Raw genomic sequence first — 19,266 nt, 5'->3', positions numbered from 1 at the left:
CCGGGAGCGCAAATGGCGTTGAGATGGTTCAGGGCCCTGTTCAAACTCCAGCGCTGACCATTCACCGGCGGAAGCGGCGGCGCAGGAGGCGGCGGCGGCCCAGCAGGGGCACGTAGCGGGCTCTGGCACCAGCTCCGGCGGCGGCGGCCAGCGAGAGCTAGGCCCGGGCCCGGCCGGCGGCGCTCGAGGCGGGGAGGGAAGTTGCGGGGCCGCCGCTCCTCCTCCCCCCCCCACCGGGCTTCCTATTTACCGAAAGCGGAGCCCCTCGCCTCTCTCGGCTCTCAGCAGCCGGCCCTGCTCTCCCGCGCGGGGGTTCCGCGCCCGCCCGCGGGCCGTAGGGAGCGGGAGAGGCGGAGGCGGCCCGTGGCCAAAGCACCCGCCAGGCGCCGAGGGTAAGTGAGGTGTCGGGCGGCCGCCTAGGCCGGGAGGGAGCCGGGAGGGTGGGGGAGGCAGAGGCTGGGAGCGGGCGGTGGAAGTCTAACTGCCTCGCCCACCCGGCCGCTGAGGAAGTTGGGCAGGGGAATGACCTGAAGAACTCTCTTTTTCCCCTTTTATTTTCCTTTTTCGGAGTTCTTTTTCGGGCGACTGCTGATTGACTTAGGTCCCCAAACCCAGTCAAGTGTGTTGATTTCAGCCCCGAGTCCTTTCCCGTGGTTTCATCCGCCCCTGGCTGCCACTGGGGCCTTGCACTGCCCTGGGGATTCGGTGGCAGAGGCTTCCGGGGCGTCGAAAGCGACCTCCCTTTTCTGGGCGGCGCGGGTTGGGAGGAGAAAAGTTGCGTGAGTGTCCAGTCCGAGGGGTCCACCGCGCCCACTGCCCGTGGCGCCCCGGCTGTCCCCAGGTGAGGATTTCTCGATAGTCAGGTTTGTCCTGTCCGCTTTCCATCCTTAATGGAAGCCCCTAAAGCCTTTGGGGATCGGGAAGACGCTAGATTAGGGTGGGAGTGAAAAATAAAGGCTTTTTTTTTTTGGTTTTCTTTAATCAGCGCACTTCCCTGAAAATTCGACCTGATTTTGGGCTAGGGCAAAAGCCCAACAACCGAAAAGACTTAGTCGTGAATCATTCTTTCGTTTTTAGTTAGGACAGTCTTTGGAGTTTAAAGGTTGAGCAGGATCGTGTACTTGAAACACTTAAAATTTAATTTCAAAGACGTCTGCACACTTATTTTGGAATCTATAGTGCTTTATGCTTACATGCCATTGCAACAGTCTGCAGACTTAAAGACATTTTATTGTGGGAAACGATAAAGGCAATCAGGAAGAGATACTATATAATGAACTCCTCTGTACCCATCGCTTGGATTCAGCAGTTAATATTAAACAAAGTTATTTCATCTGTACACTTCTCATTCTTTAATGTTGGAAAATCGCTGACGTTATTTCATCAGTATTTCACTATGTATTTGTAAAAAACGTGGTCTTTTGGCACGAAATTATTATTATTATTATTATTATTTTTGAGACGGAGTTTCGCTCTTGTTTCCCAGGCTGGAGTGCAGTGACGTGATCTCAGCTCACCGCAACCTCCGCCTCCCGGGTTCAATTGATTCTCCTGCCGCAGCCTCCCGAGTAGCTGGGATTACAGGCATGCGCCACCACGACCGGCTAATTTTCTATTTTTAGTAGACACGCAGTTTCTCCATGTTGGTCAGGCTGGTCTCGAACTCCCAGCCTCAGGTGATCTGCCTGTCTCGTCTTCCCAGAGTGCTGGGTTTACAGGCGTGAGCTACCGCGCCCAGCCAGCACAAAATTATTTTTTATCACATAAAATAATTAAGTCCTTAGTGTCAGATATTCATCTGCAGACTTTAAACTTTCAACAGTGAATGCCTTGGGGTTCTAGAACCATTTTAACAGTGAGTTTTTCTGATGTTGACATAAAGGAACTCAAGTCTAGATTTTTGGTTTGGCCTTTGGTTAGTATTTTTAGATGATTAGCACATAAGCGTATCGAAAACATTTCAACCTTGTTGGTGTATATATGTAAGCACACTTACAGACCTGCAGGATCTCAGCTTTACATTCTTGAAAGAATCAAGAGAATCGACTTTTAGTTTGTTGTCCGTGATAGTTGCCCAGTATCCTGTTGTGTTTAGGCTGTACTTAACAAGAAAGAGAGTAAGACTTCTTAGTGTTAGAGCTGCAGTAGAAGATGAAATAGATCTCCTTCAGGAACACTGTTTTCTCTTAACACAGATATATATGATGACTAAATTATTATTTTGTTAAATTAAAATTGTCTTCTCACCAAACATCGGGGGATCTACTACAGAATATATATAAAACTCAGACAGTGACTCATTGTAAGTTGTAATAATTTAAGTTAAGCGAAAACACAAGTGTAGCTCAAAACATATTCAAAAGTATAGGTCAAATATAATTTCAGTTCTTGTAGTTTTCAAAGTAAGAAGATTTTTCATCCCTTAGGCCCTTGTTCACTTTTTAAAGTTATATTCGATGTATTGATGTTTGAACTGTAGAAAGGTCAAAGTGTAGACAAACGGATAAGGATTGATCATGTTTAAAAAGTACTGTACCTTTTTTTAATAGGCACAGAACCAATGCAAGTAACTTGTTTTAAAAAATGTTTGACTCTTGATTTTCTGCCCTAAAGATTTTTTTTTTGTCCTGTGAAGTAGATAAATCAGGTAAATCGATTTGCCATTTATAAATCGAAGAGAAAAATAAAGGTTATATGTTTCTATTCCTGTATTAATCCATGAAACAGTGTAATATGCTGGAGCTCACTAGCTCCAGAAAATGTAACTCAGCAAATGAGCACAGCACTATCAGGACAAGGCAGATAGGATAAGGATAGTTTCTTTCCCTTAGGGAGATGACCATCTAAGGAACATTTTTTAAGTCACAGCCCGAATTACATTACACCAAGAAGCAGAATCTTCAAGATTGGGTTAAAAGCTGCAGGTTGTAAAACATGAGAAAAAGCACCATTTTGGAGACCTTTTTTCTCCTATGAATTAGTGCCATGAAATTTCAAAGAACTAAATTTAATCAAGTATTGGATATTTCTGAGGCCCTGAAAAAAATTAACATTCTGTGCTTAAGATTTTATATAGGTAATTACCCTATATAGATCATTATTACATCACTGCAACCTCCATCTCCTGAGTTCAAGCAGTTCTCCTGCCCCAGCCTCTCAAGTAGCTGGCATTACAAGCGTGTGCCACCACTCGCAGCTAATTTTTTAATTTTTAGTAGTGACAGGGTTTCACCATGGTGGCCAGGCTGGTCTCAAACTCCTGGCCTCAAGTGATCTGCCTGCCTCGACCTCCCAGCCTCTATACAGATTATTTTTTAAGGTAAAAATGATGTTTATAAGAATAGCAAGTTGATTCATTTGGAGCTTAATACGTTTCAAGTTAGCTTTGTGGATATCGTATTATAAGTTGGTTAATCATTAAGTTTTTTTACTTTGTAAGTAGCATAGGAATATGTATTCATTGTAGAGGAAAATTGACATGGAAGCATGTAGAGTAATAAATCAGCCTTTCTTTATACCCCTTCCTCATATTTGTTTGTTTAAAAGTCTGTGGTGAGTGTCAAAAGTCATGAGGGAAGAATCCCTAGGTTTTTATTTTTATAGCACTGTTTAACACTTGTTGAGTATTTGATGATTATATGTTTTCTTAAATTTTTTTTCACAGAATATGAAACTGGTGTCAAAATGACATCCAGATTTGGGAAAACATACAGTAGGAAAGGTGGAAATGGCAGTTCAAAATTTGATGAAGTCTTTTCCAACAAACGGACCACCCTTAGCACAAAATGGGGAGAGACTACATTTATGGCTAAATTAGGGCAGAAGAGGCCCAATTTCAAACCAGATATCCAAGAAATTCCGAAGAAACCTAAAGTGGAAGAAGAAAGTACTGGAGATCCTTTTGGATTTGATAGTGATGATGAGTCTCTACCAGTTTCTTCAAAGAATTTAGCCCAGGGTAAGGGTTCCTCTTACTCAGAATCTAGTGAAGCTGCTCAGCTGGAAGAGGTCACTTCAGTACTTGAAGCTAATAGCAAAATTAGTCATGTGGTGGTTGAAGACACTGTTATATCTGATAAATGCTTCCCTTTGGAGGACACTTTGCTTGGGAAAGAAAAGAGCACAAACCGAATTGTAGAAGATGATGCAAGCATAAGTAGCTGTAATAAATTAATAACTTCAGGTAAGTTTTGATTTTCTTTATTCTCAGCCAAGAGGGCTTTGTGCAAGCAATTTTTTAAAATGATTTAACTTCTAAAATACATGTTGTGTTTTCTTTCTGCACTTAGGATAAATGGGGACTATTGATAGCTTTGTAAAAGACATTTAAGAACTTTAAAAGAACATTTAAGAACATTAAGAAACCAGTTGGAGGTTGAAATAATAAAACAACTTGGATATTAATGTTTATAGACTGTTGCTCAGGGTACATTTTGGGAACAGTCATACGTTTCTAACCCCGATTCCAATAAGAAATATCTCTTTTTGTTGTGTTAGGATCACGGAGTATCTCATTTCTATTACTGTGGAGGATTTGGATGGTTATTGTTAATGAAAATGAGATGAGTACTTAAAATGAGGATTAGTTAACAATGGTAGACTCTCTGCCAAAACTAGCTCAGAAAGATTAAGGAGGTATTGAGTGGAGACATTAAAGAATTGAACTTGATTCCAAATTGAGATTAGTTTGGGGCCAGTAGCAGCTTGTATTGATAGATTTATTTATTTTGAGACGGAGTCTTGCTCTGTCGCCCACACTGGAGAGCGGTGGTGCCATCTCGGCTCACTGCGCGCTCCGCCTGCCAGGTTCATGCCTTTCTCCTGCCTCAGCCTCCCAGGTAGCTGGGACTACAGGGGCCCGCCACCACGCCCGGCTAATTTTTGTATTTTTAGTGGAGACAGAGTTTCACTGTGTTAGCCAGGTTGGTCCCGATCTCCTGACCTTGTGATCCGCCTGCCTCAGCCTCCCAAAGTGCTGGGTTTACAGGCGTGAGCCACCGTGCCCGGCCATATTGATAGATTTTAAACCACAAAACTGGTTGTATTTTAAAAATGTTAATTTGTAAATAGAGCATCTAGTACTCTCTCCTAAAACGATACATTTTGTTCTGTCTCCTGTAAGGGATTTGAGATTTATAATAAGTGAAAAAGGTACAATTAACTAAAAGACTGAAGAGCTAATATTGAGGGTGGCAGGGAAGAGGTGGGGTAGAGAAGTGGGAGCACTCTATCAGCATTAGGATAAGGGTGGCACTATACTGTAACTGAAAAGAAACCTTAGTTCTTGACATCTTGGCAAAGTTTAGCAATAATGAAAGGTTATAAAAATCTTCCTTTTAAAGGAAGTAAACACAAACACAAAACTTTGCTGTACTGAATTCTTAAGGGGAATTTGTCCTTTGAAGGTTAAGGCACATGAAACAGTACAATGTACTGGGCCTTGCATAGTTTTACTAAAAATGTGGAGCATTTTTTCACTCTTTCTCTCACTCTTGGATGAGACGATGAGCCAGCTGTTACTGTCATTCCTTTGATCCTCCGGGTTAATTCTAATTTGGCTGTCCTTACTGCTTTGCCCACATTTCTCCTCAGGCGTTGTTGGCAAGTTTAGGTTAAATTTCCATTAAAAAGACGGCATAAAGGGCCTGTGCAGTGGCTCATGCCTGTAATCCCAGCACTTTGGGAGGCCAAGGCGGGTGTATCACCTGAGCTCAGGAGTTCAAGACCAGCCTGGCCAATGTGGTGAAACCCCATCTATATTAAAAATACAAAAAATTAGCTGGGCGTGGTGGTGGGTGCCTCTAATTCCACCTAATAGGGAGGTTGAGGTGGGAGAATCACTTGAACCCAGGAGACAGAGGTTGCAGTGAGCCAAGATTGTGCCCTTGCACTCCAGCCTGGGCAACAAAGCAAGATGCCGTCTCAAAAAAAAAAAAAAAAAAAATAGCATAAACAGCATAAAAACTGTTTTCAGGTCAGCTTCTAAAAATACATAAATGTATGTTAAAATCATCAAACTTTGACACAGAGTCTCACTGTGTTGCCCAGACTGGAGTACAATGGCGCCATCTTGCCTCACTGCAGCCTCCGCCTCCTGGGTTAAAGTGATTCTCCCACCTCAGTCTCCGCAGTAACTGGGATTATAGGCACCTGCCATCATGTCTCGATAATTTTTATATTTTTGTAGAGACAGATTTTCACCATGTTGGCCAGGCTGGTCTCGAACTGACCTCAAGTGATCCGCCCACGTAGGCCTCCCAAAGTGCTGGGATTGTAAGCGTGGGCCATCGCGCCTGGCCCCTCAAACTCTTTTTGAACTAAAATGAATTTTAACTGAGCTCTCATTTTATATATGAAGCTCAAAGAGGTTAAGTCACTGTCCAAGGTCAGCTAGTGGCAGAACTGGAATGAGATTCGTTTATTATCAACATATTGAGCACCTACTGTTTGTCAAACCACTGTACTAGGCCCTGTGAATGCTATTCTGCTTGTGTTTGTTGTTCAACTGACATTTTTTTTTTTTTTTTTTTTTGAGATGAAGTCTTGCTCTTTTCCCCTAGGCTGGAGTGTGATGGCACTGTCTTGGCTCACTGCAACCTCTGCCTCCTGGGTTCAAGCAATTCTCCTGCCTCGGTACCCCCGAGTAGCTGGGATTATAGGCACCTGCCACCATGCCTTCGCTAATTTTTGTATTTTTAGTAGAGACGAGGTTGCACCATGTTGGCCACGCTGGTCTAGAACTCCTGACCGCATGTGATCTATCCATCTCGGCCTTCCAAAGGGCTAGGATTATAGACATGAGCCACTGTGCCCGGCCTGACATTTCTTGATGTTTTCAGATAATATAGAGCGTGGGGTGGATGGGCTGGAGGAAGGAAGATGACGCTGTACAAGTGGTGAAAGTCCTCAAGGCTAACTCCAGCTTCCTTAAGTGTGTGGTCTTTTGAGGGATGGCGCATCACTGGCAGGCAGGGACCCTGATGGCAGAGCGTATTAATAAAGATGAACGTTTAGGTAAGGGGGAAAGGAATGTGGAAGTATTCAGAAGTAATTGTTTCTGTAGCTTTGCAGACAATATATCTTTGTGTTAAATCTGTTGTTGGAAGTAGGTTGGAGAGACCAACCAGCTAAGTGGGATAATTGCTTCCCAGTCTATGTAGCTAAATTGTAGTTCTAATGCTGATAACTGTGACTGACTCTGAGTTCAAATTCCATTTTAATTGGTTTGTGAGGGGAAAATACATACTAAAATACAGGCAAATAGATGTTCAGGAACATCTTGTCCATCTTCCTCCTTCACAAAAGGTCTTTTAGTGGTCAGGGAATGGTATAGCACTATGAATATTTCTTTTTTTCTCCTCTCCCTTCGTCATCCAGAGTTGCAACAACCATGGCAGCTCCTTGTAGGATAAGAAGTGAATTTGAGGGAGTGCATTTAATTTTTATGGTAGTCTTCTCCTGTCTCTAATGTGTGCAAGTTAGTTGTTGTTATAAACCATTTATAAGTTTGTATGTTTGTAAGTTTGTTATAGTTGTGGGGATGCTTTTGTACTTCGTGACCTTTCCTTTGTCTCTCCCCTCTAAACTGGTCATTTCTCTTGTGCCTAGACTGTTTTCTTGCATTATGTCTATCAATTTTCGTTGCCTTTACTCTCACTCAGACAACCTTGTAATTTTAATTGAAATTTAGAAACCGAAACCTGCATTTTTGATAAAAGAGGCCTCTGTAAATCTCAAGGGGTTCCTAACCTTTTTTGCATTAGGGACCCTTCTGAGAATGAGTTTCGAGCTCTTTTCTCCAGATGCAAGTACTCATATACCTACTTGGGTCTCAGAAGTCTTAGCAGTCTTTTGCAGATCATGGTTAGGCATTTTATTTAAGAACCTGTTGCAAATTTTTTTTTTTTTTTTTGAGACGGAGTGTCGCTCTGTAGCCCAGGCTGGAGTGCAGTGGCCCGATCTTGGCTCACTGCAAGCTCTGCCTCCCGGGTTCAAGCAATTCTTCTGCCTCAGCCTGGCAAGTAGCTGGAACCACAGGCATGCACCACAACGCCCAGCTAATTTTTGTATTTTTTTTAGTAGAGACAGAGTTTCACCATGTTGGCCAGGCTGGTCTCGAACTCCTGACCTCAGGTGATCTGCCCGCCTCAGCCTCCCAAAGTGCTGGGATTACAGGCGTGAACCACCGCGCCCGGCCACCTGTTGCAAATTTTAACAACTTGTTCAAAGTGCACAGATGAAGTTCCATCATATCTTTCCAGTGGAGTGTTGAGTGTCCCTGCTCGTTCGTCTTATTTTTTTGCTGTAGAATTATATCACATTAGTGAAAAGGGCTAATCCAGGCTCAGAATTATTATGTCATTTGACCTGGCATTACGTTTTTAAGTGCATCTCTTTGTCTATAGGGGAGTATGTGGTTGATTTTTTTTTGACACTGTTAAAATTCTTTGTTTTAAGTACTTTTATAAAAATGGATAGTACTTTTAAAAATTGTGTTGCGGGTGCGGCGGCCCATGCCTGTAATTCCAGCACTTTGGGAGGCCGAGGCAGGCAGATCAGGAGGTCAGGAGTTCGAGACCAGCCTGACCAACATGGTGAAACCCTGTCTTTACTAAAAAAAATACAAAAATTAACCAGGTGTGTTGGTGCATGCCTGTAATCCCAGCTTCTCAGGAAGGAAGCTGAGGCAGGAGAACTGCTTGAACCCAGGAGGCAGAGGTTGCAGTGAGCAGAGATTGTGCCACTGCTCTCCAGCCTGGGTGACAGAGTCAAACTCTGACTCAAAAAAAAAAAAAAAAAATTGTGTTTCACTTGAAGAGGAAACATAGGATGAGGTCACTATGAAACATACAATAGCCGGGCGCAGTGGCTCACGCCTGTAATCCAGCACTTTGGGAGGCTGAGAGGGGTGGATCGCTTGAGGTCAGGAGTTCGAGACCAGCCTGGCCAACATGGTGAAACCCCATCTCTACTAAAAATACAAAAAAAGTTAGCCGGAAATTGCTTGAACTGGGGAGGTGGAGGTTGCAGTGAGCCGAGATCGTGCCACTTGCACCCCAGCTTGGGCAACAGAGGGAGACTCCATCTCAAAAAACAAAAACAAAAAACAACCCACAAAATCTACAATGGTTCCCATTTTCCAGACAGATGCTTGATGGGTAAGGGAACCAGAAACAAGATTACAAACTGAATAGGTACTTCAGGGAAGAGTCGTGTTGCTAAAATATCCTATTCCTTGAACAAGAAGAAAACGTTTATTATGAAACTTTTCAGGCACACAAAAATAGAATGGTAAAAAAAACATCATGTACTTGATTGTCCACCTCCAATATTTAGTATCTGGCAGATCTTGTTTCATCTGTTTTGCACACTACTCTCCCCACTTCCCATCCTTTACTCCCTGGATTTTAAAGCTAATTTCAGATTTCTGTTTCTATCTGCAAATATTTCTGTGTCTAATCTTTAATTTTGAAAACAGAAATTTCTGATTACGGTTGCTATTAAAGCCAGTCAGTTCTCAGCCAGGTGTGCCCATTAAAAATGACTGTTAGCAGGGGCTAAAGGTTCACCCTTCTAAGAGATCTCCAGGTAATCCTTAATGGTTTGAATCAGTGCTGTCTGTAGTAGAGGCAAAAAAAAAGTCTTCTCTTGCCTTTTATGCAAGGCTGCTTCCATTTCTCCTCTTTGTTCTGTCTGCTACAGGTTTTTAATCTGGACTCTAAAGTGTGCAAAGACTTATATTTCGGCTTGGCACACTTTCCTTGCCAGTCAGCTGGGATTCAGTCTACATATCCTGCCAAATACTGAGAAAACTACAGCATAGGCTCTTAATTTGCCTGACTGGTTTTGTAGCCAATAAAAATTTTTAATTTGTTTAAAGCTGTAATGAGTATTTGTGTAAGTTAGAGGGATGGTATTGTCAGGAGATTTTTAACTTAGATTTAGAACTGAAGGTGATTTTTTAGAAAGGGAAATGAATTATTACTGAAAGTTTAGAGTAGTCCACGAACTTGTGACCTGAGATGAGATTGTCATTGGATAAACTATAGATGATTAATGAGGATTATTATTATTTTTTTAAGTCCTGAAAGGATAGTATCAGCAAGAGTTACCTACCTTTATTTATTGCATGTATTTGTTGTGTAGAATATATTTAAATCATATCTAAAATCAGCTTCTTTTTAAGAGAAGTAGATAAGATTCATTATTTCTTTTTTTCTTTTTATTTTTTGGAGACAGGGTCTTACTCTGTCATCCAGGCTGGAGTGCATGGCTCATCGCAGCTTCTACCTCCTGGGCTGAAGCCATCTTCCCTCCTTGGCCTCCCCAGCAGTTGGGAGTATGGGGTGCACCACCACACTGGGCCGATTTCTAAATTTTTTTGTGGAGACAGTGTCTCAGTATGTTGCCCAGCCTTGTCCTGAACTCCTGGACTTGAGTGATCCTCCCACCTCCACCTCCCAAAATGTTGGGATTACAGGAGTGAGCCACTGTGTCCAGCCCTGTTATTTCTTAAATTCCTACTTTTACATATTAATTGATCCTTAATCACAACTGTATAAGGGAGGCTTTGTTTCCATTGTATTGAGGGTAAGGCACAGTTCAGAGGTTGAATAACTTGAACTGTTAAGTGGAAGATCTGGGAAACATCCAAAGTGTTCTTTTCATACAGTGCTGTTGTATTCTGATGTGAATGAGATTAATTTTGTCATCTTCAAAGCTGTATGTTTAGAAGAGACTGTCACTGTAAGAACAGTTTTATCTTGATGTTGGAAATAAAGTTGTTTTGCGAGGGCCAAATTATGGATTCCCTCTTGTCTCTGTTCAAGTAATTTTCTGCTTTTTTTTAATTTTAAAGATCTGATTTTTTTTTTGAAGAGGTGGGATCTTGCCAGCTTGCCCTGGCTGGCCTCAAATCTGGCTCGAAGGACAAGCTCCCACTCTCAGCCTTCCGCTCCCAGCCTTCTGAGAGGCTTACTGATTACAGGCATGCCACTCATTAAATATCTTTTGAGACGGCCAGCTACCAGGTTGAGCCGGATTACTGTTCACGCCATTTTTCCGCTGATTACGGCTACCACCGCGCCGCTTTTTTTGTATTTTTAGTAGAGACGGGTTTCATCAGTAGTTAGTTGTGATGGTTTCGATTTCGATCTAGGATCATTATCTGCCTTCAGTTGATTGCGGTTTGAGCCACCGCTACCGCCACAATTTCTTTTTATATAAGCACGATGGGCCAGGCGGCCGGGCGCGTGGCTCAAGCCTGTAATCCCAGCACTTGGGGAGGCCGGTGATGGGCGACCACCAGTGTCAGAGATCGAGACCATCCTACAACATCACAGTGAAACCCCGCCTCTACTAGCCAAAAAAAAAATAGCCGGGCGAGATGGCGGGCGCCTGTAGTCCCAGCTACTCGGGAGGCTGAGTCGGAGAATGGCGTGAACCCGGGGAGGCATGGAGCTGCAGTGAGCTGAGATCCGCCACTGCACCTGCCTGCTTGCCGCAACCGCCCCAAAAGAATGATGGGCCAGGCAGGGTTCAAGCATCTGTAACACCAGCACTTGGGGATACCAAAGTGGGAGGATGGTTTGAGCCCAGGAGTTCAAAACCAGCCTGGTCAACATAGTGACATCCCATTTCTGCAAAAGAAGAAAAATTAGCCCGATGTGTCGGGGTGCACCCGTAGTTCCAGCTTCTTGGGAGACTGAGTTGAGGATCACTTGAACCCAGGAGTTCAAGGCTGCAGTGAGCCATGATTGGGTCACAACCTGGGCGACACAGCAAGATACCATCTCAAAAACAAAACGAGAATGATGACCAAACTATTTTTAATACTTACTGAATAAAGTTTTTGACTTGATTTTTATAGATATTTTCTACTTCTTATTTTCATATGTGTGTATACAAATGGAAATTCGACATTATGTAAATTATGAAAGAGACATTATAATTTTAAGTAAATTCATTTTGTTCTGAAGCAGAACTTTTGTTTCTTACTCAGATATTCTGAGTAAAAAGAGTATTATTCTCAAGGTTTGTGTATTAACAAAAGCATGGGAGACCACTTAAATTTCTTCTCAGATCCAGTTTGAATACCAGCTATGGGGTAAAATATGAAATTTATAAACATAGCCTCTGTACTTTAGAGTTATTGACTTCTGCTGGTCATGCTAAAGAACTAACATGATGACAACACCTTTATATAATACATTGTGCTTTTCAGAGCATTTTCCCTAAGTATTCTATGCTTTTAGAACTTGAAGCCAGACAGCCAGGCACGGTGGCTACGACTGTAATCCCAGCACTTTGGGAGGTCAAGGCAGGTGGGTCAGGAGGTCAGGAGTTCGAAACCAGTCTGACCAACATGGTGAAACTCCGTCTCTACTAAAAATACAAAAATTAGCCAGGCGTGGTGGTGTGCGCCTATAATCCCAGCTGCTCAGGAGGCTGAGGCAGGAGAATCACTTGAACCCAGTAGGCAGAGGTTACTGTGAGCCAAGATCACGCCCCTGCACTCCAGCCTAGGTGACAGAGTGAGACTCTGTCTCCATTAAAAAAAAAAAGTAATCCCATCCCTTTGGGAGGCCGAGGTAAGCAGATCACGAGGTCAGCAGTTCGAGACCAGCCTGGCCAACATGGTGAAACCCCGTCTCTACTAAAAATACAAAAATTAGCCAGGCATGGTCCGGGCGCCTGTATTCCCAGCTACTCTGGAGGCTGAGGTAGGAGAATCACTTGAACCCAAGAGGCGGGGGTTGCAGTGAGCCGAGACCGCGCTATTGCACTCCAGCCTGGGCGTGCAGGGTAACTTGGGGGGTTTAAGGGAGCTGGAAAGAGTTCAGATAGATGTTACTTAAAGTGGGAGAGTGAGCTGTCTAGAGACAAAGTAGAATTCCTGGACATTATTGAGGCCTTAGTTGAAGTTGGTGTTACTGAAAACACATGGTCACTAATCTACCTAGTGTGTGAGTATGTTTTTTTCCCCCTCCTTTAGTAGGCCCCATTACCTGGAACCTGGACAGAATACAGAATATTGGATAGGGTTATTAGAATTGTCCTCAATAGACATTCTGTCAGTCAGCATGTGGAATGAAGAGAGAGAAGCAAGGGAATTTAGGATATTGTTGCCCAGAGAGTGATTGAGAAGGTTAGACTGTGGAATTTGAAATGCTGAGTGCCTGGACAGGGCTAATGAATAGGTGAAAGGGGAGAAAAAGGGTAGTATACTGAGAATCTGCTTAAGTAAAAATGAAGAATGGGAGTACTGGCACAAGCAAGTTGGATGGTTGGTAGGTTATGATTAAAAAAAAGTGGGCTATCTGATTTTAATGTTTAAGAAGTAAAGCATTTTAGGATGTACAGCAAGCTTCTGGATGAAACTGGTGGCTGAGATGGAATGCGGGAGATTGTTGATGATGAGATAGGTTAAGAAACTGGGAAGTCAGAGGGTTGGAATTTGGTGGAATTCAGTGTGATAGCAAAATTGGGATGGAGTAGATTATAAATATGGTGTAAAATCCTTAAATACATGAACAGTGAATAAGAGGTTGAATAAGAGGTTGTTAGATGACAGGTATTAGGAAGATTGGAAGGTAACTAGCACAAGCCTCAAAAGAAGGGGCTTTACTTTATTTATTTATTTATTTTTTGAGACTGAGTCTCGTTGTTGCCCAGGCGGGAGTGCAGTGGTACAATCTTGGCTCACTGCAACCTCTACCTCTCGGGTTCAAATGATTCTCCTGCCTCATCCTTCCGAGTAGCTGGGATTACAGGCGCCTGTCACCACACCTGCCTAATTCGTGTATTTTTAGTAGAGACTGGGTTTCACTATTTTGGTTAGGGTGGTCTTGAACTCCTGACCTCAGGTGATCCACCCGCCTCGGCCTCCCAAAGTGCTGGGATTACAGGTGTGAGCCACCGTACCCGGCCACTACTTTTTTTTTTTCTTAAATCTTTCCTTGTTTATTTTTGTTGTCTTTTTATTATTATTATTATTATTTGTTTAGTCTTACACAGGAAAATCAAAGAAGCCAAGAAGGGGCTTTTATATAACAGGGTGGAGGAGTAATCATTCTATAAAGAGGCTCTGGAGAGTCAGCATATCAGTGTCCCCAAACTGTCCTGCCCTGAAATAGCAGGGTGGGCTGCAGGAGAAGAGGCACCCTTAGTCAAGTGTAGGGCAAGGAAGTGGTAGAAAGGATGAACCCCAGGTATCCTTTTAATTTTTTTTTTTAGAAGCAAGGTCTTTCTCTGTTGCCCAGTCTGGAGTGCAGTGGTGTGATCATTGCTCACTGCAACCTTAAACTCCTGGGTTTAAGTGATCCTACTGCCCCCACTTCCTGAGTAGCTAGGACTATAGGAACGTGCCACCACGCCCGGCTGCTTTTCAAAATTTTTTTTTGTAGAGACAGTCTTACTCTGTTATCTAGGCTGGTCTCTGACTCCTGGATGCAGGTGATCCCCCTGCTTTGCTCCCCCCAAGTGCTGGGATTATAGGCGTGAGCCACCACACGTGGCCAATATTGACATTTTAAAATATAACATGCAGTTTAGGTGTCATAGTGATTTTCTTTAACTTTTTTAAGTTGTAAAATAAAACATACAGAAAACCGCACAAAAGAGGTCTAGCTTAATTAATTATTAGAAGAGGAACACTCCTGTAACCATTACCTAGGTTAAGAAATAGAATTGTGCCAGCCACTCTAGAAGCTCTTCCATGCATCACTTCCTCACCCTCAAAGTATTTATTTATTTATTTTTTGGAGACAGGGTCTCACTCTGTCGCCCAGGCTGGAGTGCAGTAATGCAATCATATTTCTCTGCAGCCTCAATCTTCTGGGCACAGGTAATCCTGCCTCAGCCTCCTGAGACGCTGGGACCACAGGTGTGCACCATCACAGTCAGCTAATTTTTTTGATTTTAGTAGAGACGAGGTCTCGAACTCCTGAGCTCAAGCAGTCCTCACACCTTGGCCTCCCAAAGTGTTGGGATTCCGGTCATGAACCACTGCTTCTGGCCCATAATTATTTTCTTGCTTGCAAATACCATAATTACCTGCTGTTCGTTCTCTTTTTAAAAATTTTTCTTTAATAATTTTTCTTTCTTACAAGTCCCCATTATGTCCCAGAAACTGTTCACTTTTGTATGTTTTAAAAAATACAAGAATGTGCTCTTTAATAGCTAGAATGTAGTGTTCCTTGTTCTTTTTGAAATTGTATTTCTATCCTACTTCCCCTTCAGAATTTTATCCTAATGATTATGGTATTTATGTTTAGTCTTTTAGTGGTCATGTTTTTCATAATTCTTGGTACAAAAATATGTATATGCATTTAAATTCAAATTATTTATGTATTTATTTTTCTTTTTTTGAGATGGAGTCTTACTCTGTCGTCCAGGCTCGAGTGCAGTGGCGCGATCTCGGCTCACTGCAAGCTCCGCCTCCCGGGTTCATGCCATTCTCCTGCCTCAGCCTCCTGGGTAGCTGGGACTACAGGCGCCCACCACCACACCTGGCTAATTTTTTTGTATTTTTAGTAGAGACAGGGTTTCACCGTGTTTGCTAGGACGGTCTTGATCTCCTGACCTCGTGATCCGCCCGCCTCAGCCTCCCAAAGTGGGAGAGTATTACAGGCATGAGCCACCACACCTGGCCTAAATTCAAATTTTTAAGAGCTGCAGTCGGGCCTGGTGGCTCATGCCTGTAATCCTAGCACTTTGGGAGGCTGAGGTAGGCAGATCACTTGAGGTAAGGAGTTTGAGACCAGCCTCGTCAACATGTTGAAACCCCGTCTCTGCTAAAAATAAAAAAATTAGCTGGGAATGGTGACTTGCACCTGTAGTCCCAGCTACTCAGGAGGTTGAGACAGGAGAATCACTTGAACGTGGGAGGTGGAGACTGTGCCACTGCCTCATTGACAGAGCAAGACTCTGTCTCCAAAAAAAAAAAAAAAAAAAAAGTTGGACGCTGTGGCTGAAGCTTGTAATCACAGTACTTTGGGAGGCTGAGATGGGAGGATCACCCAAGTCTAGGAGTTTGAGACCAGCCTTGGCAACATAGAGAGACCCTGTCTCTACAAAAAAAAAAACAAAAAAAAAACTCCACAGCTTTTAGGAATTTTATGTGACTGTAATGCTGTAAACTGTTTTAAAAATGATTCTGTACTACATCATGATCACAGTTACCAGTGCTTACTTTTTTTTTAATCAAATGCTCTCTCTCTGTTAGCAGAATATTTGATCAAACTTAAATGCTGTAATTTATCAAACTTGAATGCTGTATATATTAAAGATAAAATTTACTGGAAATGTATCTTTTTAAGAGATGACTGGGCTTTTTTCAGTTTATATATATATGAATGAGTATTATTGCTAAAGTATATAAAGGTTTTGGACAAAAAAGTTTTTTGGCATCAATTTTATTCCTATTTTTTGTTGTTTGTTGTTGTTGAGATGGAGCCTCGCTGTGTTGCTCAGGCTGGAGTGTGTGGCTACTCACAGGTGTGATCATAACACAGCAGCCTCAAATGAACTGCTGGCCGCAGTACCCTGGGTAGCTCTAGGTGGGACTACAAGCACGTACTACTATGTCCCTATTATTCCTATTTCAAATATTTTTTTTGTTTTTGAGACTGAGTCTCGCTGTGTTGCCCGGGCTCACTGCAACCTCTGCCTCCCAGGTTCAAGCGATTCTCCTGCCTCAGCCTCCCAAGTAGCTTGGACTACAGATATGTGCTACCACACCCGGCTAATTTTTTGTATTTTTTAGTAGAGATGGGGCTTCACCGTGTTAGCCGAGATGGTCTCGATCTCCTGACCTTGTGATCGCCTGCCTCTGCTTCCCAAAATGCTGGGATTACAGGCGTGAGCCCCCGCACCTGGCATCCTATTTCAATTTTTTTAATATGCGTAAATGTTGAGAAGCCATAAATTCATAAAATAAAGATAAGAATGGTAAGAATTTTGTTATAGCAGATTCTATTATTTGAATTCTTGCATGCCACAAAGCATGTGGTAATCATAGAAATTCATTGTAATAATGAATCAGTTAGGTCTTTTCAATTCTGTGAAATGCAATTAATTTAGGAAACTACCTGACATGAAAAGGATTTGTTACCCACACATGAAGGTTTTACTTAATTATGAAGTACAGAAACCAACAGTCTATCACGTTATCAACAATCTATCACATTATTTCTTTATAGTTCATGTCAAGAGTTGGAGAAATATACCGTATAAGATTAGGGATAGGTGAGCGATATGCTGTTATTAATACTTGTAATGTGGGAGAAGAGTGATTGGTTAATGCCAGGTGGGTTGGCAAATCAGTTTTTGGAACAGTATACACCTGGAGGTTGGGGATTTAGAAGTGAATTTCCTTAAAACGCCATTGTACCTATATTTGGAAAGCCCTTGTATAGGCTTTCCACAGGCTGTGTTAGTGGGAGTTAAGGGAAGGCTGCGATAACCTGGACTGTTCTGTGCGGTGGGCCAAGCTGAATAGTACTTTTGAAATTGTTTTTAGTTTAGTGTTTTATCTTTAAAATTGCATGTAAACTTTATATTTTATAGGTATGCCTTATAAAATATAAAATGTTTTGGATTACCAATTGTAACGCTTTACCGTTTTTTTGTTTTTTGTTTTTCCCCAAGACGGAGTCTCACTTTGTTGCTCAGGCTGGAATGCAGTGGCGGATCTTGGCTCACTGCAACCTCTGCCGCCTGAGTTGAAGTGATTCAACCAGCCTCAGCCTCCTGAGTAGCTGGGATTGTGCAGCACCACTCATGGCAATTTTTTGTATTTTTAGTAGACACGGGGTTTCACCATGTTGGCCAGGCTGGTCTCAAACTACTGACCTCAAGTGATCCACCCGCCTTGGCCTCCCAAAGTGCTGGGATTACAGGTGTGAGCCACAGCGCCTGGCCTTAACTGTTTTAAAAAATAATTTTTATCTTTCAAATCTTTGAGTAAAGATTTGCTCACTTAGGAAGATGTGCCGTGTTTTTCCTGTGGCCTTTCAGGTGCCTCTGGTGATCAGCCACATGACCATATTAACAGTGAAAAGTGAATTCCCTTCCACTGAACCAGTGCTGTTAACGGTCTGTTACACAGTCTTTAGTAGGCACAGCATGTGTGTCTATATTTGTGTTCTTAAAAACGCACACAAATGGGAGCATATATGCATATATATATTTAGTGTATTATGCCTTTAAAAACACTTAATCTTTTAAGATGTTTATTGTAACATAAGGCAGATCTATAAATATTAATAAGATTATAATTAAAATTATAATCTTATTTTAATTATAATCTGATATAGATTATTATAGATTTATTTATACACTGTTACAATCTTACTGATATTTATAGATCTGCCTTGGTTTTTTTAAAGCAGTTTCATAGTTTTCCATTGTAGTTTCCATAGTACTATAACTGGTTTTAGTTTCCATTGTAGTTTCCATAGTACTATAACTATAGTTTCCATAGTACTATAACTGGTGTCTTACAGATAGTTTGGCTGTTTCTAGTGTTTTGCTATTACACATAATGCTACACAATATTATTATATACACATAAATGCTACACAGTATTACATACACATGTGTATTAATATATTAATATATTAGTATAATACACATGTATAATTATAGTAATATATTAATACATGTGTAGTGTATTAATACATGTGTATTATATACACATAAATGCTACACAGTATTACACATAAATGCCACTTCAGTTTTCTCTGGAACGACCATTCATTGTTATTTGCTTTAACCTTTCTGATACGTTTTGCGCACATACAAGCAATACAGGCAGTTCCACATATCTTTGTGTACATGTGTGCCTGTGTATTTTAAGCCACAAAATTAAAGTCCACAAAATGATAATTTGCTGCTGTTTTGTACCTTACACTTTCTCATGTAATATCTGGGTGATAATACCATATCAGTTTTCTTTTTGGCCCTCTCCCTACCCTTTGAAAAAATACTGTTGCATGTTGTCAATTTCTGTATGTGCTATAAATTACACACGAATATGTCTTTGACCATTATGTCCCATGTCTGAATATAAGGGTAGGAGATGTTTCTTAAGTGGCATTGAAAGGGCTTATATTTATTTATCTTTGAGATGGAGTCTCGCTCTGTTGTCCAGGCTGGAGTGCACTGGCGTGATCTCAGCTCACTGCAACCTCTGCCTCCCAGGTTCAAGCAATTCTCATGCCTTTGGAATTACTGCGTGAGTCACCACGCCCAGCCCCTGCCCTA

At 42.0% G+C, this 19,266-nt stretch overlaps 1 protein-coding gene across 6 annotated transcripts in view; it reads left to right on the top strand.

Annotated features, from left to right (window-relative positions):
* The first annotated feature begins 283 nt into the window (after window positions 1-283).
* WAPL (WAPL cohesin release factor) overlaps window positions 284-19,266 on the top strand; it is an 87,583-nt gene continuing 68,600 nt past the window's right edge. For all 6 annotated transcript variants that reach the window (XM_021943328.2, XM_021943327.2, XM_021943326.2 and 3 more), the window contains exons 1-2: window positions 284-392; window positions 3,665-4,183. In XM_021943328.2, coding sequence (XP_021799020.1) covers window positions 3,685-4,183 — 499 coding nt within the window. In that variant the 5' untranslated portion in view covers window positions 284-392; window positions 3,665-3,684. The remainder of the gene's footprint in view (window positions 393-3,664; window positions 4,184-19,266) is intronic.

Source organism: Papio anubis, chromosome 11 (assembly GCF_008728515.1).
Source record: "Papio anubis isolate 15944 chromosome 11, Panubis1.0, whole genome shotgun sequence".
NCBI lineage: Eukaryota > Metazoa > Chordata > Mammalia > Primates > Cercopithecidae > Papio > Papio anubis.
This window is presented reverse-complemented; position numbering and strand designations above follow the sequence as displayed.